Genomic DNA, 21,817 nt, shown 5'->3' on the forward strand with positions numbered 1-21,817 from the left:
AATAAGAGTTTTCACCGATGGGTGGAACCCCCTTGTGTGGGACGATGGAGCCTGTGTATAAACCTGATTCCAGCGATCGGCTGCAGCTTTACGTCAAGACCAGCACAGCATGCGGCGAACCACAGTCGGCAGCGCATTCGGGCCACTTGCTCTGTCTTTTCGGTCACTCTTTTTCATTTAGGCCGAGGGGATCGTCGCTGGATCGTCTCTTGGTCGACGTCATCTGGCCACTTGATGGTGCTTGATTGTGCTTGGATTATGCTTGACTTCTGGGCGCAATCATAATCCGACTACATACATAATACTCGGATACAACCTGGAGATACAGAGATAGATACATGGAGAATCTGGAGACAAGGAATATTAATCATCCTGGATATGCGGGCACACAAATGTTGTCGTGCTTTGCATGGCTGCTGTGAAGCTGAAAGGGCGCACTCGCCGTCACGTTGTACTCCTTGCCTCGATCGGAAACCATCGCGATCGCAAACCACACGCTGTTAGATTCATTATCAAACGGAAAAAGAAAACTCACCTCCAGGCAGTGGCTGACGCACACGTTCTTGTAGCGAATGTCCGTCCCCATGTTCAACGTCCGGCTCGATTCTGTGCCACTCGGCGGCAGCTGCACTTCCACCTCCATCTTCTCCATCTTTTCATCCCGAGGTTCTCCCAAGTGGTCGAGGGTTTTGATTGATTCCAGCATGTCCATGGGCGTGGTGATATGATTCTCATCGTATCCCTTCTGTAGTAGTAGTTTGGTCTTTTTCGCTGCAAAAGGCGCTTCCTGCCCACACTGCCGTACGTATTTGATCTTCTCCGACAACAAGATCCGCAATCCTCGGCAGCGCAGCCGACGCAGCGAGCAAATCAGTACAGTAATGGGTAAACGCTGACCCAGCGAGGCCTTTCGGGCCATGACGATTTCATAACGGAAGCGACCGGGCCACGATCGCATCAGCCGCACGGGTTCATTGTCGTGGAGGAAATCCTCGGTCGGACATCGCACGACAGGCACTTCTTGCCGGTGGCAGGTGCTCCGAGTCCAGAGGCCCGAATGCTCGGCCACCAGCGATATCTCATAGCGCACTCGGGTGCGCTCCAGCAGCATGCTCTCGGGGAGATGGGGATCCAGCCTCATCTCAAAGTCGTATGCATACGTCCCCGGTGGGAATCCTCGCCCAAGTTCCGAGTCCTCATAGCTAGGCAGGCGGACAGTCGCAGAGGGAAGCTCTTGGCTGTGGGGACGAGCGAAGAGCGTGATGGTGCGGTCTGTCAGGACTTCCTTTTCGCAGATGCCTGCTCCATCAGAGACTGTCTCATCATATTCAGAGATACATACGATTCGACCACTGCACACACGACACCCCCCGGAAATTCACCGTCAGCCGTTTGACGGTGAGTCGTTGTGTCAGACGCAGGATGCAACAGCCCCGGACCACCGTGGGGATGTTGGCCCGGTCCGGCAGGAAAAGCACCGGCTCGACCAGGCGCAGTTGGATGGATAGAGCTCTCCGCATTCTGTGATGCCGCAGACATGATGGGCTAGCACATTTTATATGGTGCGGCTGTCGATCATGGACAGATGTGACGAGGGGATAGATTCTTCTTATACGGGCTACTATACATTCTGTAGAACTGGATTGAATCTCTCACTGGACTGCATTACATCGAGTGTATGACGTGTATCACTCCCTCTCCTCCGTCGTATTACTATCATCACGAGTCAGTGGTCTCTGGACAGTTAGTCAGCGTCAGAATTTTCACTCCGCAACTTGTGGTCTGGAGAGGATCGTCAGGGGATTACTGGATAGGGCGACTCCGTTCAGGCAGTTGCCCCGTAGCCACTAGTTGTACGATGCACCGATTACATTACATTCAGATTATTGAATTTTATGTGCTGATCCTCAATAGTGTATGCACAACATCTGTATTAAGATCATGGCTCAATATTAAGAATGTGACCATGTCTTATGCAGAGCCAGCCATCTATAAAAATCCACTGCAAACGGCATGCCAACATTCCCTCTTCAACACGTCTAAAACACATCCAATATCATTGCAATAATCCATATCCTTATATAAATAAATACAATCACGCAACTTGTAGTTTACTGCAGTCGGTTGGGCTGATTGTGATATTCCCTCTGTCCGCTCGCTTCCGAAAGCAGATCAACAGCAAGGGATGCCATTACAATACATCCACTTCACTCGACTGACTCCGACTCCGTTATCCGAGGTGTTGGCGAGTTGGAGATACGGGGTATGTGAAGGTCTAGACTGACTGATGCTGGACAGTGGCTGGTCAGCATTCTGAGGATACCACGGTCGACTTCTGGTGATGCATTCCAGGTGAAGTTTATTGGCACGCGAGAATCATGAGATGGGCATTCCACACGTGTTGCATTGTACCCAAGGTATCTAGATGTATCTGTTCACCGCTGCAGTAATAGACAGTCATACGAATTGAATGTTGTATCTGGTATTCATTCACCCGCTCTTTCCGACGCGCTGTTTCTCTTCTGTGCCTTTTCTTCCTCCATCAGCATATTCTCTCCGCATAATCAACCAGGAATTTAAATGTGTCCATGACCAGGCTGGCGGAGACAGTGAGTAATGCTAAATCTATTTCCATATCATGATCTAACCATGGATGCAGTAGACACAGAAGAACCCCGAGATCCGAATAAACAGACCATGCTACAACTCCTGGCTTGACACTGCGGAAACTCCTTGAACTGCGAAATAGCACCTTCAGAATGAATGCTACAACTTTCGGTATCGAATGTCCTGTCGGAGGTGCTCGATTCTATGGGTATCGACACCGCTGACCTTTATCGAGAATACGATATCGAGGGTCTATATCCTCTGGTAGTGGAGCGTCGTGGCAATACTGGTAGCAGTTATATCGTCCCAAACGGGCGTCGAATGAACTGCTCACTAACTTATACTTGTTACCAGCGCTCGAGCCAAACAATGCCAATGCACATCATGCTGCATAAGACAGTTGTTAGCCTTAATCCCAGTTAAAACGCCTTCAGGATCAGCCTCGATAGTTCTTTCGCTCGCCTTGAGACCCAGCTGGAGAAAAAAACTGCCCTTCCTGGGCTCCAAAGTCCGCGCGGTCGCCAGGTGCGAACCATCGCCAGCAGAAAAAGCAAAAAGCGTGGGATTCCCAGGCTAAGTAAACAGCCTATACTATAACTTCTTTGTGCCTGGTTTATGCTTGATATGAATATTGCTGAAGGGATTTCTCGAGCAGTATTATTGTATGTAACTATTCTATCTGCATCATCGGTATACAGCAAATGACAGCAGACCCATCATGTTGATATAGTAGCAATGTCCACCCCATCCGCACCGTTTATACAAAAGACAGGTTCATCTCCCACTCTAAGTCTCTCCGTTTCTTCTCCTGGATCTCATCCATCTGTGTCTCACCGTCCCTCTTCCAACGGATGCAGCATCCACACTCTGGCGTACAGTGTATATTGGCCGCTCGACAGTCAACCCTTCCCTTTTGGCCTCCAAGCCCGCACCGTGCTTTGCTGCAGCACTGGCACAGGCGACTGCAACAGCCCCCGCGTGCCTTGCACTCCTTGATCTGGTGCTGCCACCGACGGTCGTAGGACATGGCTTCGAACTCTCTTACCCAAGCTCCTGCAGGCCGTTCACGATCCAGACGCGAGTAGGTATCACTCAGCTTGATGCTTCGCCCGTCAATGCCTTCATAATATTCCTTTTCAATCTTGTCGAATAAGTCTTGCTCTTCGGGGGTTAGACCTGGATTCAGAGATCGCTGGTAGAATAAATCCCATCTTTCGCAGAGGTAGATCGAACGCTGGACGATGGCAAACTCTTCCTTTTCGGCTTCTTCTGCTTCTCGTATCCACGCTTTTTGCTTCTTTCGACTGGCAACTGTTCGCACCTTGGCGACTGCGCGAACCTTGGACGCCCAGAAGGGGTGATCCTTTTTTTCAAGACGGGCCTCGAGGCGGGCGAAAGACTTGTCGAGGCTAATTCCAAAGGCTTTTTTCACTCGGATTAAAGCGGCTATCAGGGTGATGGTGACTGCGATGCCGCTGATGATGGTTAAATTAACCATTTTGCGATCGACAGAGATCTTCATGAAAGATGGACATGTGGAGTTGTGAAGGTGGGATCTGCTTTACGGCTGGAAAGGCAAGGTTTGTTGCCTAAGTTTGATATCTCGTCATGGATACTCGTGCATCCATCTACAACTACTGGGCTATTACGAATCGATTTGCTCTGTGGAACCTAAACGGTCTAGCTATTCTGAAATTTACAAACATCCCTAAAATATCATTCTAATTGATTTTATGGGGATAGCTCAAGGTAGGCAAAATATAGCCAAACAGGTCATATACTATGCTCAGTACACCACACTGCTTTGGATGAAATAGACCATCACTTTCAACTGCTTTTATAGATTTACTATAGAAATCAAGAGCTAGGCACGTGCCGTCCCCGATGGGACCAAATGCACATCACTGCCTAATATGGCTATAACCAGACAGATCCATTTGTATAGCTTCATCCCGCTGCATCCAACCAGCCAATCAGGGCCAACAGAATGGGGCCGACAAAGGAGGTGTCGTTGGCTGGGTTTGGGTGTAAAGATGAGATTATTCCTTTGGAGAGGGGGGAGAAATATGGGATGATGGATTAGATGAGTATATATATATCAATCGTATAGACGTATTTAGAAGATAAGGCCTGATAGATGGACTATTGTAATGCTTTGATTAGCTGGCTCTGGAGGGTAGATTATTGCACCTTCCGTGGTATTGCTGCAGTTATAGCCCACGCGTAGTTTCCAACAACCTCTGATACAGGGATATGTTTAGCTGCATTAGCCGCATCCACTTTGCCAATGAGCATCAATCAACCCCGCAGTGTTGCATGACGACCTCACAATCGCATTTTCCACCGTCTATCTTCATTATGGAAGCTCCCAATTCCAATTCAAAAACTGAACTCCCATTCCCCAAACCCACAGGGTCAATTTCTATCGACACATGTTCGTTGTGTGAATCTCTAGAGAGATGCAGGACATATGGCTATTCTGCCTCGAATAGTCAATCTCAGGAAGAGCTTGACAACTGTCGATATACTCTCTTTCACCAAGAATGTAGCTCCTGCTCACGGCATGAGAATCGTGATAGGGAAAGTGAAAGCCTATGTGAGATGTGCCAGCACATGCGCCTTGGTCATCTCCTCCGCTGCAGACAGTATGAACCACCACTCAACAAGGAACAGTGCAGACACGAAAGATTGTCCCCATTCAAAGCCAGAATAAATTTCGGTACATGGGATGAGCTGATTCGTCGCTCGAGGAACTGTCGAGTCTGCAGTGCATTGGTGAAAAAGGCTTCAAAGGATGGACCTTTCGATGCTGGTTTGAGAACGGAACTGGAAATTGGTCTTTATAATGTTCATCTGGGGATGCCATATAATTTTGATCTTTTGTTCACAATTGAGGATAATCAAAGCAGGCTTTCAGTCTTCTGACTGTGGTGTGGACTGACGAGGTTACAGCAAGTGACTTGCGCACTATGTATCGGTTTGTTGGGTTCAACGAAGATATGACGGGTGGTTTGGAGATGCAGTCAGCCATGGTGAACTGGCCGACTGTGTCCAAGTGGCTAGGAAATTGCCAGAGCAAACATATAAAGACATCATATGAGCAGTCTGTGCAGCCGCCGCCAACTGGATTTCGAGTCATCGACACAGAGAGAAAATGCGTCATGGATGCTCCTCCAGAATGTGAATATGCCACGTTGAGTTATGTCTGGGGCGATAGAAAAAGTGCAGGACTTGAAGCCACAACGGACAATATCGCAGCTCTACAAGAAGAAGGTTCCTTATTGCATGCTGAGATCCCACTCACCATCCAGGATGCCATGATTGCCTGTACCCATCTCGGTATAAGATATCTCTGGGCGGACAGACTGTGCATTCCGCAAGACAAAGCAGCAGCAGAAGAAGCTTTACAGCAGATCAACGCGATGGCTGGTATCTACGGCCGGTCGTTGGTGACTCTCGTCGCGATGGCTGGGAGCAACGCCAGTCATGGTCTCCCTGGCGTATCGACAGTCAAGCGCAACTATCGTATATCATTCTCAACGCAGGGCGTCTATGTCCTCCGCCAGACGGAGGGGTATCACGACCTCGTCCACGACTCCAACTGGGCAACTCGAGGCTGGACGTTCCAAGAGGCGCTATTATCCCCTCGCATGCTGCTATTCTCAGACTATGGCGTCTTCTTCGAATGTCTCCACGATAAGGCAATTCAAGATGAAGACCCAAATGTCCGTCTACATCGTGGATCCGACCAGCCCAGATTCCATCTCTCGTCCCTTTATCAAAATCTCGTCAAGGCCTTTTCCCAACGAAGTCTATCATTTGAATCTGACATTCTTCGTGCGTTTTCTGGTGTTCTACATGCTAAATATCGCAAGAATCATTACTTTGGTCTACCATTTCGCAAGTTTAACAGCGCTATCTTATGGATACCAGATAGAGCTATCTCGTGGACGGCAGAGATGGAGCTTTACCGGCCGAGAAACTCACCAGAAGGTTCAGTCTTCCCTTCGTGGTCATGGGCAAGCGTTACGGAGGAGGTGGAATTTCTATATGCTGCTCATCTCGCGCCGTTGGTGGCGTGGGCAATTCCAGCCAGCGACTCTGGAAGAAGCACGTTGCAAATTCTACCACATGGATCAGGAGAAGAATGCAAACCCAAAGACGATATGTGCTTTGCTCTTGGAATCGCGGTAGCCTGGAAAAAGGGCTGCTTTCGAGGACCGATCCCCGCAGCACTGAATTTCAACGCGACATGGGCGCAGTATGAATCCATTATCCAGCCTCGATGGTCAACCTTTGATGCATTTTATGATGATGTACATGATATGGTCAATGGTATTCCACGAGATGTGAAGATCAAGTTTCCTGCATCTTTGGTCGATCGTGTGAATGGTGCGCCTGGAATGGCTTATACACCATTCCTTCGTCTTCAGCCAGTATACTTGACCGAAGCGGATATCATTTCCAGGAGACCAAAATTGCGCGATGAAAGGGGCAATACAATCGCATGGTATGTAAGCTACGGGGCAGACGAGGACAAGCTTTCCACGAATGCTCCTACTATAACGGATGAAGGATTGTACTTGGATGTGATTGCTCTATCCATGTGCATGGGACGGCTGTCTGATTTACAATGGCCTCACTTGGATGAATACGAAAATGGGAATGCATATGGCAGGGAGAATATCATCATGCGTGACTGTGCCGGAGCTCCTCTTTACCAAGGCAAGGGAGAGACTGATGCATGTATCTTGAAGGTGTATTTGATGGTTCTTGAGACACAACATGGCATCAGCAGGCGAGTGGGGATTGCAGAAGCCTTTTTGAATGTTTGGGCTGATGCAAATCCGCAGTTTGGGTCGTTTATTATCGAGTGATCATCATGTATATAGAATATACTGTATTACGTACAGCTAATAAAGCAATGCCGCTTGAGATTGTCGGAACACGAAGCAGATGCTATGATTCGAGACAGAGCCAGCGCTGGATTTAGCAACTCGGGAGGAGAGAGGGTGATAGGACATAACTAAAAAGAAAAAGGCAATTGAGGGCTCGATTCAAAACACGCCCGAACCGACGCAGAATCGAGCTTGATAGAATCCTCCGGACAACCCGAGAAAGGACGCGAGAGATGATTTCCTTCCTTTGTCGTAACCGCCAGCCAGCGGTCCTCAAACGGATCACGACAGGGGCCTAGCAATGTCCACGTTGCAACCTCAAAGTAATCGAAGCCACTCGAACGTTTGGACAGTTTATACATGGCTTCCGTGTCGCACTGCGCGCACTTGAAAAAGGTGCCAGTCTTGCTCTTCAGACGGCGGGCGTTGAAGATGCGGTTCCATGACATGTGGAGGCAGAGATGGTATGTATGGTCTTGGCCATGGTAGGGTTTCTTGTGTTTGAACTCAGGATGCTCCCTGTCAAATTCGATAGAGCTGGTCTGCTTGAGGATGACTCCTTTGGCGGTGATGCGGAATTCATGACTCTCCCATCGTTCACAGTGGGCGCTGTAACTGAGTATACAGGCACCACGGGGGATTCCTCCACAAACCCGGTGATTCGGACCATATTCATATCGATTCAGCGTCTGTCGGATCCATGAAAAGGGCAATGACATCCCCGAGCTGATAAACGGAATAGACACTTTGCGCTCGCATCGTCTATTCCGCAGCGAACCACCCGGTCGATACCTTTTCCTATGAAGGACAGCGCATTTATAACAATAAACGTGCTTTGGGCTGTGCTGCTCAAGCCCCGGGAGAAGCTTTCCTCTATCCCTCTTTCTCAAAAGCAAAGAGTCTCGTCCCAGAGTATTCAGCATTGCGCGACAACTCAACGCAAACGCTGCCTTTGATGCCGGGGGGAGGATTACCGCAATAAGAAGAACAATTTCAGACGGCAGGCATAATAAAGGAGCATTCCTATTCTGCTCAGGTCTACTACTGAGTCGACACTGAAGCCAAAGTAAACAGTCGTAGAAAAAGTCGAGTATGTCGCGGTAAATCTCTTCGGCATCGTCGAGAAAGTAGCACCATTCTATGGTCAGCCATGTGCAATATACAATGTCTCGTAGCATTCTGTGGGTATTGATGTTTATAGGTGAAGCATCTTGAAGATAGGAAACTGTGCGTTGGCGAGGTTTGGCTTTTAGGGTGATTCGTGGATGAGTCAGTCATGATGTCGGTATAACGTGCTACATTTTGAGTATAGTATTTATAAGATCATCTGATCAAACCACAGATCATATTATAATAGAAGGTGTATCCTAAATAGAATGAATGAATACAAAAAGAACTCCACCTTAACGCACCAGAATAACAGACAGCAATGGCCAGCAAGCCTCTTGTCCCACGTCCACAGTATTCAGACCATCAAAGATCTTCGGATCACGGTCTTCAGGATGTTCGTGAGAGAACTTGCCCACGCCTTGAGTATCATGACCAGCAATCTCTAGAACGAGTTTCTCATTCGAGTACTGTGTTGGTCGGCCACACTTCCACGTCCACTTCATACTTCTCATTCTCCACCACCGGCTGTACATCATGAGTAGCGTAGTCGCGACAGGGGAGATATTTACGATAAAAGGGATGGGTAGGATTAACCTGGCGAAGGGAAACGCGCAGCCATCCTTTGACGATGAGAACGGGATCGCCCGGCTCTGATTTAGTCCAAGTCTTTATTAATCCGCAGCATGAACGTATTGCCACTGTGACATCTATACGAAGGAAATCACAGTGTGAAGATATCAGCCTATTATCTTGTAAGCAGGCAAAAGAAATATCAATGCCAGATCAACGACGCAATCCAGTCATCTCGGAACCGGATGTTCAGAACGGGTCGGATGTAGGCTGCTTCCGGTCAGGGATTATCAATCAGGCGATTATCAATCCGATGTGCATTTACGAATGCTGCAATGAATGTTACATATAGGTCATTCCTATTGATTACAGACTGGGAACTGGCTCATTATCTGACCTACTATTGCTACAATGACCACGAGACAAAGGGTACTCCTACTTGGAGCGACTGGTGAAACGGGGGGTTCTATCTTGGAGGGGCTATTGGCAGCCGATCAATATGTACGTTAACAACACACCTTTAAGAATAAGGCATATTGGGTTAACCATCAAAAAAAGGACGTTGAAATCCTCGTCAGACCAAGCTCCGCATCAAAGCAGTCTGTCAAGGATCTGGTCGATCGTGGAGTTCAGCTCCGTGTATTCGACCTCTGTGCTCCACAGAGCGAAATCACCTCTGCTCTATCCGGCATTGACATATTAATCAGCGCGATTGGACCGCGAGATCTTTTACAGCAGGAAGCATTGGTTCGAGCAGCCAAGGAAGCTGGCGTCAAACGGTTCATCCCATGTGCTTTTATCACGATCGCTCCGCCTACGGGTGCGATGTTGCTTCGTGATGAGGTACGTTTCCCTTCTGAATAGACATAACGATGTACTTACGCAGGAATAGAAAGAGGAAATCTACAATGAAATCAAGAGAGTCGAATTGCCATACACCGTCATTGACGTTGGCTTCTGGCATCAAATCTCCTTTCCCTCCGTTCCGTCAGGACGGGTTGATTACGCCAATTTTGGACCAGATGCCACTATCCATGGCGACGGAGATGCGCCGAATATTCTCACCGATCTACGCGATATTGGACGCTTCGTGGCGAGAATTATTGCAGATGATAGAACGCTCAATCAGTTTGTTTATACGTGTGGTGATGTGTTGACGGAAAATGAGATCTTTGGGATTGTCGAGGAGCTTTCGGGGGAGAAGATCGAAAGGACATTCGTATGCTCTTTATAACTCTTTACAAGTGTGAGCTGAAGTTGACAACCATTCAGGAAACATCCCAGCAGATCGAACAGAAAGTGGAAGACGCCGTGTCCGATCTCGCTCAGAATCCAGACGATCTCACAAAACGAATGGCTGTCTGGATAGCGCAGTATAACCACAGCAAATATGTACGAAAGGATAACCGGCCAGATTATGCAAAGTATCTGGGATATCTGGATGCGAGAGAGCTGTATCCGGACTTGGTACCTGTGTCTTTCCGCGACTACTTTTTGGAGGTGCTCGATGGAAAGGGTAAAAGGCCGTATATGGGCTGAATGCCACTGGCAGCTTTTTATCTTAGCATTCTGCTATTTTCATAATCTCAATGAGCAGGCTTTTTTATGCTATATCTCATCTTTCTAACATTACTCTGAATCCCCAGCCAATGGATGTATCCGAGTCGGTGTATGAAACCGTGTCAACTCAGTCACACTCACTGCCTGCTGCGCCAGAAGAAACTTGTCCGTCTCACCAGAACATCGCGGTTCATGCGGTTGGGAAACAACAGACTGTTTGTGTCCACTGCTGCCATGCGAGTACTTGATGGAGCGCACATAACTTGCAAGAATCGACGGCACCTGACACCATCTCAGAAACACCTTCACAGCCGGTAAACTCGAACAAGTCGCAGCGATGACTATCTCCAGCATGGCAAATAGCCAACAATACCAGACTTCCCAGGAGGCGTCGTAGGAAGTATAGAACAGCCGACAGATGAAGTAAATGCGAATCCCCGCAATGATGGCCGTGATGAAACCAAGTCCAAACACGGCATTCAGCGCCATTCGCTGGCGGAATGGCATCTGCAGATTCCAACATAGGATAGCTGGGAGGATAGTCGCGATGATATCTTGTACGAGACTAATTGCCGACGCGGCGATGAGATGAGCCCCTTCATCATAGCATTGCCATTTGGCTGTTCGAGACCAGACAGGATCCACCTGCATCCAGAAAGCGTGAAAGGGACGACACGAAGCGAATATGACGACCAGAAAGGCAACGCTATATGCCGTGACCGAGACGATGCTGATCCAGATGACGGCAATGAAGCGTGGTGCGATGGTGCGTTTGCCCATGCGGCGATAGAAGAGGAGAGCCGAGGATTTGACGAGACCGGCTGCGACGACGTAGAAGACTTCACTGGCGATGGCGAGTTTGCGTTCGTTGACGAGGGTTGTGAGGTTGTTGTCCCAGGTGTGGTGGTTTTCGCCGTATGTATAGGCTCCGAGGGGGATGGCTATAACGAGTCCTAGAATGGGGATCTCATATAGTCAGTATGTGCATATCATGTCAAGAGAAAAGAATGATACCAAAGCCAGTGCAATCAAGAGATCATCTGCATCTCCTGCTCGTTGGATCACACAGCGAGTCCACAATCGGATGAGGATGGTGATGACTGCAATTCCACCGAAGAGAGCAGACAGCACGATAGAAGCTGGTCCATGAGATTCAGGATTGACCGTATTGGGAGGAGGCCATGAAGCAATGACCTCGAGTGGTGGATGCATTCCCCCAGGCATTTTGAGGTGACATTAATGTGCGTCAAGCGGGCTGGATATACATGGATGATAAATGGCACGCAGAGGTCATGCCACCTCCCATACAAGCCGAGTGTGATGCTGGACATGATGTAAAGTTGACAGATCAAAAACAGATATATTATCAGATCAGATCATGTCCAATCACAGTCCATATTCTCTGTCCTGATTTTGTGACATGCATCCAAGTGGGCCGCATCATTAAAGTCGGACAGGTTAATCTATGCAAAACAGCTGATCAACGGAGAATATATCGGTCAAGTCTAGGCATTTCAACTGTCTAGATTCATCTATAATAAACAATGTTCTTCAGGATATCGCCAGTCATATCCAGCTGACTAAGTGCATGGCTGCATGGCTGCTATTGGTCTATGCATCTAAGCTAACGTGGAGGGGTTGGGGGCTGAGGCCAACATCACTACAACGCTGGTCTTCTCTCGCGCAAAACTATCCATGCACGCAATCCAAAGCCATCATGGATCCTCTATCCGCTCTTTCTGTGGCGTCGGGCGTAGTGGCCTTTGTTGATTTTGGCGGAAAGCTGATCTCTCGCTTCTCCGAGATCAAGAACTCCGCCAACGGCCAGCCGATGACGATAGCTAATTTGGATGAATCCGCCAGAGATCTCTCGTCTGTAGCTACAGAGGCAAAGAAAAAGTATCAGGATCTTGCATCGCATTATCCTAGTCTGTCCGAGTCGTTTGCCCGGCTTCATGGCGAATGCGTCGAGGCGGAAACTCAACTCAAGTCGCTGCTGGAGACGGTGACGGCCAAGGTGCACAGTAGTAAACTGCGCAGACTCGACTCGAATGCTCGTGCCGCTATTCGGGCCATGTGGTCGGAGACAGAGGTGAAGGAGTGGAAGGAAAAGCTCGACAGGATCCGGAGCCAGATCATGATGAATGTCTTGATGTGTATTTGGTAAATCAGACCTGGTACTTTGAAAGACTATCATACTAATGACCCGCCAGGGAGGATGCAAAAAAGGCTCGGGAGCGAACAGATAGCGCTGATGGGGCTGGGACTTTGGTAGAGGTCGTGGGCCGGATTGAAACTACGATGAATGCTCTGCAAGACGACTTCCAAAAGATCTCAGCTGGTAGAAATCTGACAGACTCTTCGAGCGCCCAGGCAAGATTCGATGATGCACTGTGGGCCTCGAGTGGACTACTAGATCTGCCTGATGGTCGTGATCAACAGCCCCCTCCGGCCATCACGGACAAAGCTGCAATATCGAAGACGATTCTCAAAAGCCTCGCTTTTGAAGACATGGCGGATCGGGGCGAGAGGATCGCCACCCCCTATCCGAACACCTTCCAATGGCTATTCCGAGACGGTGACTTTACGCAGTGGCTGAAGTCGGACAACGAGGAGCCATTCTGGATCACCGGCAAACCAGCATCAGGAAAGAGCACTCTGATGAAGTTCATCTCCACGCACCCGGACCTCGAGAGCAACCTCTGCCAGTGGACCGGTGATTCCCAGCTGCATCTGGCCACGTTCTTCTTCTGGGGTCCAGGGTCGAAAATTCAGAAATCACGCGTTGGTCTCCTGCGGTCACTGCTCTTCCAGCTTCTCTCGCAGCAGCCGGATCTGTGCGACTTTGTTGCGCCCAGAAGACGAGTCTTTTTCAATCTTGCTGGTGCCCATGCAGCATCACCGGAGTGGCAGTGGCCAGAGCTACGAGAGTGCCTGCTGAGATTTGCATATAAGATCCAAGGCAAGTCACGGCTGGCGCTCTTTATTGACGGACTCGACGAGTATGATGGAAACCACGATGAGCTCGTCGCGTTTCTCAAGCAGCTGCATCGAGATTACAACCCCAAGCTTTGTGTCTCCAGCCGACCTTGGAATGTGTTTGCAGACGAATTCCGGCACAGTCCGTCGCTGAAAATGGAGGAGCTCACGAAACCCGACATTGATGTATACATTCAGCAGCATCTGGGGAGCAACCTTGCCATTCAAGAGCTGCGCCAATTGGAGCCAGATAGTATCAACGATTTGATGGCGGAAATCAGAGACAAGGCCGAAGGAGTGTTCTTATGGGTCGTTCTTGTCGTTGAACAGCTTCTCGAGACTGCTCGGGACTGTCCGAGTCTTCTGGCCATTTGGAAAGTATTCAACGCTCTCCCTCGAGGCCTGGAAGAGCTATACGACACTATCCTACGAACAATCGAACCATCAAAACGGGAAATGGCATCTAGGCTGTATCAGCTGGTCATGGAGTGGAAGCGGACGTGGAACGGTCAAATCCAGGCAACCTTTCTCTGGTTTGCCATCGACTACGTGGATCCCCTCCAGAAGATGTCCTATCCTGAAGTGAAAAAGGAACAGTTGATTCTGCCCCTCATCACCAGACTGCTGGCCGGGCATACAAAGGGCATCTTGCAGATCTCTACAGATCCATCGCGTCCGAAATCCCCGACTGTCGACTTCCTCCATCGGACGGCCTTTGACTGGCTGTGCACACAGGGCAACTGGGCCTTGATATGCTCGCAAGGACCGGCTGGATTCCAGGCCATTATCACCATAGTTGCTTCCCTGGTCAGTCACCTTCGATCCTTGGGACCACCAAGTAAGGATAATGCCGGAAGTCTCGAACTGCGCCAGCAGTGCATCTTTCGCATACTGAAAGTCTCTGGGGAAATTGAGAACACGGCAGAGAATAGAGCCAGGCTATTGACCATCTTGGACCAAATCGAGGTAGAGCAGCTTTTGCCTCTTGACCTAGATCCCATGTTCCGGGATACATCCATTTCGGCCAGCGACAGAACGATTCCTCATGGCATGGCAGCCCTCGCTGCATCCTGGTCCTGCCTCCCATATCTGCAGGCAAAGTGCGACGCGAGTCCCTTTATTCTTCAGGACAAGCGCAGGTCGATATTAACACGGTTCTCGAAGGAACCGGCACCTGTTTCCGTTCTTGAAGCATCGATATTGGGAGGGACGTCTAGCCCTGCCCGCAGTACGGGTCTCTGCCGGTTCAACGAAGCAAGATCATTTACAAAGTGGCGTACATGTCAGCGGCTAGACACTGTGAGGTTTCTCCTCGAAAGGAATGTCAGGCCAGACAGCGCATTGAAAAAGTCCGTCAAAGAACTGGCCCCAAAAGCGGTTAATGTCAGGCGTGATCGAAATGAAGACGAGAGGTCGTTCGAGCTCGAATACTGGTTTCTCATCGCCAGCATGTTTGAGTACCGCTCCAATCTGGTAGCGACTGATAGGGAAAAACGAAAACTCTTGCCAGAAGTCGAAGAGGCTCGACGGAAAGAGGAATTCCCAGACTTTGAAATCGATCTTCAGTCCCGCTTTCATTCCGCGAGTTACGTGGTGGATAGATGGGATCTGGTCAGATGAACTTGGGTACATGGGAGGTGTTTAGTTAGCGATATACCCTTTACTAGTGTCTAATACGAAGCGTATGTTGATCAAAATTATTCCATTGCATCTTGTAATTCACAAACGACAATTTTGAATCTCAACATATGACAGATGCCAATTATCTTCTCTGACCATAACCAGCACTGTTGTTACCGGTGCTGACGCTGTCATACGCATTGCCCACGGTGGTCAAAGACGGAGCAACCTCTGGAGCCGGGGCTCTGCTCTTTGTGCCCGTAGCCTTGCTCTTCTTCTTGTTGTTGTTGACCAGCTCCTCGGTCACGTCGTGGATGAGGTCTCCAAGGTTCTGGTTGGCGGTGCGGTTCTTGTTCCACTTCTTGTCCATGATTCTGAACTTGTCTATACAGATATTAGTAGATGTCTCTCGTCATAGTGAAGGTATCCGTCAGACTTACCATAGGTGGCATTGCGCAGATCCTCACGGACAGTCGAGAGACGCAGCGCGGTATTCCACACAAACGCCCACTGCTTGTACGTGATATTGTGCTTTCTCGCCTTGTCAGCATAAGTGGCATCCTGGTCCCCTTGAGGCGGGGCACCGTTCAGATCGTTGGCGTAGTACTCCCACGGCTGCTTCAGCTGGTCTTCAAGGGTATCCCACTCGTTGACGGAGCGTTCCGTCTTGATGGGGGCTTTCTCATCCCAGTAGTTGCCGACAAAGCTCTTGAAGGTTCTGGTGCCCGGGGCAGCGGCGGTATTGAGCGGTTTCGACAGGTAGTGTGGGATATCCTCGTAGTTGAAGGTGGAGTGGGGACCGTCGCGGCGGGTTGGGCACCAGACGCGCTTGGGACGGTTCACGGGGAGCTGGTCGGCGTTGGGGCCGAGTCTGTGGCGCTGGGTGTCGCCGTAGGCGAAGAGCCGGGCTTGGAGGACTGTTCTTGTTAGATGTCATCTGTCTAGGATAGAGGGCGAGGGACATACTTGGATCGGGCGACATATCCCAGCCCGGGACAAAGTTGGCCGGCGAGAAAGCAGACTGCTCGACCTCGGCAAAGTAGTTTCGGGGGTTGCGGTTGAGCACGATCTTGCCCATCTCAACCCACGTTCCCTTATCCGCGGGGAAGACCTTGCTGGCGTCGAAGATGTTGACGGGGAAAGAGGCCACCTCTTCAGGCTTGACAATGTGAGCAAACACACCCCAGGCAGGCCAGTCATAGCTCTCAATCGCCTTTTCCAGTCTCTCCTTATCGGCCATCAGCCGCTGTCTGTGTCGATCGCTGATTCTTTCTTTGAGAATCTCTTTCACATCGTCCAGCTCTTCCTGGTATTTGGCCGTCTCGGCGTTACCCTCTGCAATCTGTTCCCAGAGCGCACGGCTGTGGAAGTCGGGGTCTTTGCCGGCCATTTCGACGGCTTCAGCGACGCGGAAGGGCGTCTGGGTTTTGAGGGGGCGGAGTTCCACGCGGACGAAGAAGTGGTTTTTGTCCTGGTCTGTTAGTTTTCATCGGATAAGATGAGGAGAGCACGTACATCTTTGACCAAAGTGTAGGTGTTGAGACTGCGGATGGTGATGTCGCTGTAGGATTTGGGGGTTCCGTCGTCACTCTGGATACGGACAAAGGAGTTGAAGGCTTCAGGGTGGTTGTTGAGGAACCTGAATGGTTAGCTATGCATATAGAAACGGTGTTATCACATACTCAAAGTACTAGTAGAGATTAGCGACGTTCAATCATTTATCAAGGTGTGACCTACCATATTGGGATCCGACATGCCACTGGCCGGGCACTTCTTGGTCACATGGTTACTGGTGACGATCTTGCCAGGATCCCAGAAGGTGAAGACGCCCTGGCCGTGTCAATATTTACCCATGATGGTCATTCTATCCAGAAGAAGCTTACAGGGTGGAAGAAAACCCAGTCCAGATTACCCTCGTCGGTGTACAACTTGAAGCAGAATCCTCGAGCATCGCGAACCGTATCGGCCGATCCCCTGAATCCCGCCGTGGTCGAGAAACGGACAAAGAGAGGCGTTCTGTTGGCCTCCTTGTCGTTGCCCTTCTTCTGCAGAAAGTCGGCGCAGGTGTACTTGGCTATCTCGTCGTTGGTGACCTCAAAGTACCCGTGGGCACCCGTGCCTTTGGCGTGTCCGAGACTATACATGTGAGCTGTACATCTAATATCCAGCAGCAAAGGGCTTACCGCTCAGGAATTCTCTCCCGGTTAAAGTGGGACAGCTGGTCGATGAGCTGGAGATCCTGCAGAAGCTGGGACATGTACAGCGCATTGCCGTTTTTCTGGACGACCTTGTCCGAGTTGAACGGGTCGTCGATAGGGCATCCTATCCAATCAGTATAGTTATGGATCTAGGGGAGGCAACTTACCATTGGAAAGAGTGAATGCCTCTGTGTGATATTCACTCGTCCTGGCAACATCTGGCTTCCTGGGCGGGTCTGCGTTGTTGATGGACGCCATTTTGGTTGTCAAATGAATTCACTTCAATTCAGATAGTACGATCGACCTGTCTGTTGGAACTCTCGTCTGGGACTTACTTCCCATTTATATACCTCGACCAGACCTCTGATGTAACTACTTGCATTCAGCACTCAGCTTTCGCCTGCAAAGCCACTTCAGAGACACAGGATAGATTTATGTCATCATGGATTACTGATTTCCGACCTCGACCACTAGAGACATGAGATATTACAGATCAAGGTGCAGAGGGGTGCCAGCGATGTCTCGTTGACTGCAAGCGGCAGGAGACATCGCCAATTGCAAATAGTCAAAGTTGAATGGGCAGAATAGGAAGTAACATGGCATCATGGCAGTCGGAATAAAGTTTGTTCGGCAGGAAGTGAGAGTCTGAACGCGGCATAAGTCAAAAGACATTGCACCATAGTACATAGAGGATGCAACAGAAGAGGTAGTCGATTCGCAGATCCGATGAGCACGAGTGCCTGGAGGTCTATTGGTTGGTTCCGGAACTGCTCTGATTGGCTGAGAAATGGATCCCGACAAAGTGGCTGGCTGAAAGAACCTCCTTGCTGCGTGGATGCAACATGAGGACTGCAACCGAGACCCTCGTTTCGAACAGCTGGCAGCATGCTTATTAACTGGTCCCTGGCTATTTGTAATTCTCTCTACGTGGTAGGATACGCGGGTGGATCAACCAAGCATTGCATTGCAGATATGTATTATCAAGCGACCAATTATTGGCCATCTATTTCGATCTTTGCCGTGTACCTCGATCTGCAAACGTGCATTTATATATATTGTCGTAAGGATCTGTCCGATATGTATGCCACTGTTATAGCGTGGCAATATCATTGAGATGAATGTAAATATTCTATCGGTGAAAGCCATCTGGTCATTCAGGGGTGCATACCGTCCCAATTCGGAAATGTGGGTCTGCCAGTTTAGGTTGCGCCGTTGAGATTCCTCCCGTTATGCGGAGAAGTATGGTATGAAGCCATTGGGTTAATAGAGATTGATAAAATAGTAGACTATAAAGAAAGATATATTTATTGGTTATATCGCAAAAATAGAGAATACACGAATGGTTCTCATCAACTTTGCCAGAGAATGTACGGAGAGCTGTAGATCAATGCTTTGAGTTTTTTGACTATTTTGGTGGAGAATACCAGAAAGAATAGTACACCGCATTTTCTCGTCTTTCCAGTGATTATCTGGATGGCCCATTCCTTGCATACTACATGCATTTGCAGGTCATCCCACGACTGACCACGGGCTGCGATTTATACCACGAGGAAGCTAGCCAGTACGAAATGAACTATGTTTAATAACACCGACTGCTCATTAGTCAATGGCGCTGCTGCATAGAAGAGACTTCCACCCTTACCTCATGCACAATTATATGAATTCTACATCCAGTTGTTCGAAGGAAAAGTAATTCATAAACAGTGCCTCTTGGACAGAGTATCATTCCGGATTCATGACACCGCCAATTCCTCTGTCATCTGGTTTCCTTCAGTCAATATGCTATTGTAATGTCGTGATAAACGATTTTGCCATGTGCTATTGCATAGATGACTAACCCAGTTTCTGTCACATATCCTTATCCACTTCCCAATCAGGAAACCCTGTAACTTCCCCTTCACACTTCTCTCCGTGATTGCACCTCTTGAGGGTCAGTCATGAATTCCAATGGCTTCACAAATCTAGAGAGCGGATTGAACATCATGAAAATCATCATTGTGTACAACGGGATACCCTTTCCCCTAGGTATTCCTGTGGATCAGAGGTGACAGCCTTATACCATGTGATTGGATAAGAGACTGGTGTGTTGGCTATGCGGGGTCAGCATCTATCGCTAGACATCAACAGAATCGGGCAATTTGAAGCCACTCCCTATCTATCGAAAAGTAGTGATTCATTCCTACGTGTTCGGATATCTCCAGCCCGCTGGTTTCGACTACCAAAATGCCGAAATACGAGTATTCTCCGCTCAAATTACCCAACAGTACTCGTATGTTGTGTCTGATGCCAGACCAGGATAAGACTGCTGCTATACGATGCAAACTTTTTGAATACCCCCTAGGAGATGGCAGCGGATCGCACCTCTACGAGGCATTGTCCTATGTATGGGGCAGTGAGAAAAAGCCTCGGTCTATCTACATTGATGGCAAAGAGCTCCATGTTACTAAGAGCCTCTATGCGGCATTGGTACATCTCCGAAACCACTATTTTGATCGCATTCTATGGGTGGATGCTATTTGCATCAACCAGGAAGACAACACCCAAGAAAAAGAGAATCAGATCAAATCCATGACAAAAAATATACTCCCAAGCCAGTCGTGTAGCCATTTGGCTTGGTGAAGAGGCAGATCGGAGTAGTGAGGCACTGGAGTTTCTACGAGCCACGGCAGAAGATGGTATTTCTTCTAGAGAATATGTCGAAATTGGATCCGATGACAGCAATTACAACCCATGCATGGCCCTTATACAACGGCCTTGGTTTGAGCGCATCTGGGTAGGTTAAAAACCATATAACTTGGACAAAGAGACTAATCAGTGGCACCAGGTACTCCAAGAGGCTGGTGTTGCAGGAGATATTCGTATAATGTGCGGCCCTGTCGATATTGATGGGAGTGTATTCTGCTCAGGCCTTAATCGACTGAAGCTTTCAAACAAAGGGTATCCAGACTTCGAGAACCGGATACGGTCAGTGGCATATCTCATCAAACGTGCACCTTTTCAACCGAAATATGGCCATGCGTCGTCAAATCGACACTCGATAGGCGAATTGATGGACATGTACCACGCACACAAGGCTACCAAGCTCCATGATAAGATATACGCATTGTTGAATATGAGCTTCGACAGTCCCGATGAACTGTTACCGGACTATGAACTCCCATGGGATGTGCTTTTCAGGCGACTCGTCAAGCATATATTATTCCAAGAAGTCGAGGTTGGAACATGGCAAGACAGGGAGGTTGCAGTGATCAAGTCCAAGGGTTACTGTCTCGGTCGAGTAGAAGGAGTGGAGTATGATGATGTTCAGCACGATATACAACATGTTGACATTGTCTGCAACCAAGCAGCGGGAATATTGGGGTTAAAGACACCCAAGTACAAGGCTACATCAGACATACCATATTGGAATCAGGCCGGGGCATTCGCTACCAAATGGACCCTCCAGGCCTCTGCAAAGCCCATCCAGAAGGGTGATATCCTATGCCTTCTACATGGTGCCTCCAAACCATGCATCATTAGGGCAGGTGAGAATTGTTTTGATATCATCATGATTGCGGTATCGCCCCAGTACGATGACAGCAGAGAGACCTTGGATCTACGAGACCAAGCATACTCAGCCTTAATCGGTGTCCCGCCCCGGAACCTGCTTCTTCTTTGGAACTGGCAAACTGGCGGGGAACAACGTAAAGCAAACGAAAGTGCAACAAAAGATCGGTGATCTCTCAGAGGAGTGTTTTGAATTGATTCCAGAGGCAGGATACGGTCTATACCAGGTGGCACTGATTTTAGAAGATGCCGAAGACTACATCAAGGGTTTTCATATCATGATAGGATACGAGGAAAGATTTGGCGCAACACACCCAAAGACAATTGAACGCCTCAACAGATATATAAGGTTCTGCAGCGACCACGAAACGTTGACTGAAGCGAAGGCAGTCCTCTCCCAAAGTCTCGAGCGTAACCGTCAGAAAAACGGATTGGACAGTTCAAGTACCCTGGAAAGCGCTGCGAGGTTAGTATTAATCTGTATGGAGCAGAAATATAAGGAAAACGATGGCTTCATGACATATCTGGAAGACCATGCTCAGGGGGTCTTCGGCTATTCCAGAGAAAGTATCAGAGAGTATACGCAGCTCACGGATGAAGAAGCCGGTCAGGTCATTGATAAATTCAAAAGACTGCTGATATGCCTCTTGAACTATGATGATTATCCCCTTTTTTGGATGCCAGACGGAATAAGAGGTGAAATTTCGCGATGCGCATTGACGCTAATGG

General features: G+C 48.9%; 11 protein-coding genes across 11 annotated transcripts; 5 read left to right on the forward strand and 6 right to left on the reverse strand.

The window, feature by feature from the left end:
• Positions 1 to 367: 367 nt before the first annotated feature.
• ASPWEDRAFT_172590 (uncharacterized protein) lies at positions 368 to 1,520 on the reverse strand (the record flags this gene model as incomplete). Its single annotated transcript, XM_040830944.1, has 2 exons — positions 368 to 1,299; positions 1,343 to 1,520. 2 exons carry the CDS (start codon positions 1,518 to 1,520, stop codon positions 368 to 370), a joined length of 1,110 nt encoding a protein of 369 aa, XP_040689467.1.
• A 1,844-nt stretch (positions 1,521 to 3,364) lies between these two features.
• Positions 3,365 to 4,482, reverse strand: ASPWEDRAFT_740807 (uncharacterized protein; the record flags this gene model as incomplete). Its single annotated transcript, XM_040839431.1, has 1 exon — positions 3,365 to 4,482. The coding sequence occupies exon 1, from the start codon at positions 4,127 to 4,129 to the stop codon at positions 3,365 to 3,367; it is 765 nt and encodes a 254-aa protein (XP_040689468.1). The 5' UTR covers positions 4,130 to 4,482.
• A 539-nt stretch (positions 4,483 to 5,021) lies between these two features.
• ASPWEDRAFT_41033 (uncharacterized protein) lies at positions 5,022 to 5,574 on the forward strand. Its single transcript, XM_040835448.1, has one exon. The coding sequence runs from the start codon at positions 5,209 to 5,211 to the stop codon at positions 5,530 to 5,532; it is 324 nt and encodes a 107-aa protein (XP_040689469.1). The 5' UTR covers positions 5,022 to 5,208; the 3' UTR covers positions 5,533 to 5,574.
• A 383-nt stretch (positions 5,575 to 5,957) lies between these two features.
• On the forward strand, positions 5,958 to 7,551 carry ASPWEDRAFT_41034 (uncharacterized protein). Its single transcript, XM_040835449.1, has one exon. It carries the CDS (start codon positions 6,030 to 6,032, stop codon positions 7,482 to 7,484), a length of 1,455 nt encoding a protein of 484 aa, XP_040689470.1. The 5' UTR covers positions 5,958 to 6,029; the 3' UTR covers positions 7,485 to 7,551.
• A 7-nt stretch (positions 7,552 to 7,558) lies between these two features.
• ASPWEDRAFT_530717 (uncharacterized protein) lies at positions 7,559 to 9,021 on the reverse strand. The gene is made up of 2 exons (XM_040837823.1): positions 8,918 to 9,021; positions 7,559 to 8,800 (listed from the first exon to the last, which is right to left on the reverse strand). Exon 2 carries the CDS (start codon positions 8,681 to 8,683, stop codon positions 7,634 to 7,636), a length of 1,050 nt encoding a protein of 349 aa, XP_040689471.1. The 5' UTR covers positions 8,684 to 8,800; positions 8,918 to 9,021; the 3' UTR covers positions 7,559 to 7,633.
• Positions 8,842 to 9,331, reverse strand: ASPWEDRAFT_41036 (uncharacterized protein). Its single transcript, XM_040835450.1, has one exon. The coding sequence runs from the start codon at positions 9,149 to 9,151 to the stop codon at positions 8,909 to 8,911; it is 243 nt and encodes an 80-aa protein (XP_040689472.1). The 5' UTR covers positions 9,152 to 9,331; the 3' UTR covers positions 8,842 to 8,908.
• Positions 9,332 to 9,533: 202 nt separating this feature from the next.
• ASPWEDRAFT_41037 (aromatic alcohol reductase) lies at positions 9,534 to 10,784 on the forward strand. Its single transcript, XM_040835451.1, has 4 exons — positions 9,534 to 9,686; positions 9,744 to 10,028; positions 10,078 to 10,404; positions 10,458 to 10,784. The coding sequence occupies exons 1-4, from the start codon at positions 9,597 to 9,599 to the stop codon at positions 10,722 to 10,724; spliced, it is 969 nt and encodes a 322-aa protein (XP_040689473.1). The 5' UTR covers positions 9,534 to 9,596; the 3' UTR covers positions 10,725 to 10,784.
• On the reverse strand, positions 10,341 to 11,969 carry ASPWEDRAFT_134264 (uncharacterized protein; the record flags this gene model as incomplete). The annotated part of the gene is made up of 2 exons (XM_040829315.1): positions 10,341 to 11,711; positions 11,760 to 11,969. The coding sequence occupies 2 exons, from the start codon at positions 11,967 to 11,969 to the stop codon at positions 10,815 to 10,817; spliced, it is 1,107 nt and encodes a 368-aa protein (XP_040689474.1). The 3' UTR covers positions 10,341 to 10,814.
• Positions 11,970 to 12,462: 493 nt separating this feature from the next.
• Positions 12,463 to 15,344, forward strand: ASPWEDRAFT_172596 (uncharacterized protein; the record flags this gene model as incomplete). Its single annotated transcript, XM_040830945.1, has 2 exons — positions 12,463 to 12,908; positions 12,959 to 15,344. The coding sequence occupies 2 exons, from the start codon at positions 12,463 to 12,465 to the stop codon at positions 15,342 to 15,344; spliced, it is 2,832 nt and encodes a 943-aa protein (XP_040689475.1).
• Positions 15,345 to 15,486: 142 nt separating this feature from the next.
• ASPWEDRAFT_28409 (uncharacterized protein) lies at positions 15,487 to 17,800 on the reverse strand (the record flags this gene model as incomplete). The annotated part of the gene is made up of 9 exons (XM_040833131.1): positions 15,487 to 15,728; positions 15,785 to 16,261; positions 16,311 to 16,815; positions 16,860 to 16,983; positions 17,027 to 17,034; positions 17,082 to 17,174; positions 17,228 to 17,480; positions 17,528 to 17,666; positions 17,710 to 17,800. The coding sequence occupies 9 exons, from the start codon at positions 17,798 to 17,800 to the stop codon at positions 15,487 to 15,489; spliced, it is 1,932 nt and encodes a 643-aa protein (XP_040689476.1).
• Positions 17,801 to 19,765: 1,965 nt separating this feature from the next.
• ASPWEDRAFT_740817 (HET domain-containing protein) lies at positions 19,766 to 21,260 on the forward strand (the record flags this gene model as incomplete). The annotated part of the gene is made up of 3 exons (XM_040839432.1): positions 19,766 to 20,139; positions 20,180 to 20,315; positions 20,367 to 21,260. 3 exons carry the CDS (start codon positions 19,766 to 19,768, stop codon positions 21,258 to 21,260), a joined length of 1,404 nt encoding a protein of 467 aa, XP_040689477.1.
• Between the last annotated feature and the right edge of the window lie 557 nt (positions 21,261 to 21,817).

Source organism: Aspergillus wentii (assembly GCF_001890725.1).
Source record: "Aspergillus wentii DTO 134E9 unplaced genomic scaffold ASPWEscaffold_4, whole genome shotgun sequence".
Classification (NCBI taxonomy): domain Eukaryota; kingdom Fungi; phylum Ascomycota; class Eurotiomycetes; order Eurotiales; family Aspergillaceae; genus Aspergillus; species Aspergillus wentii.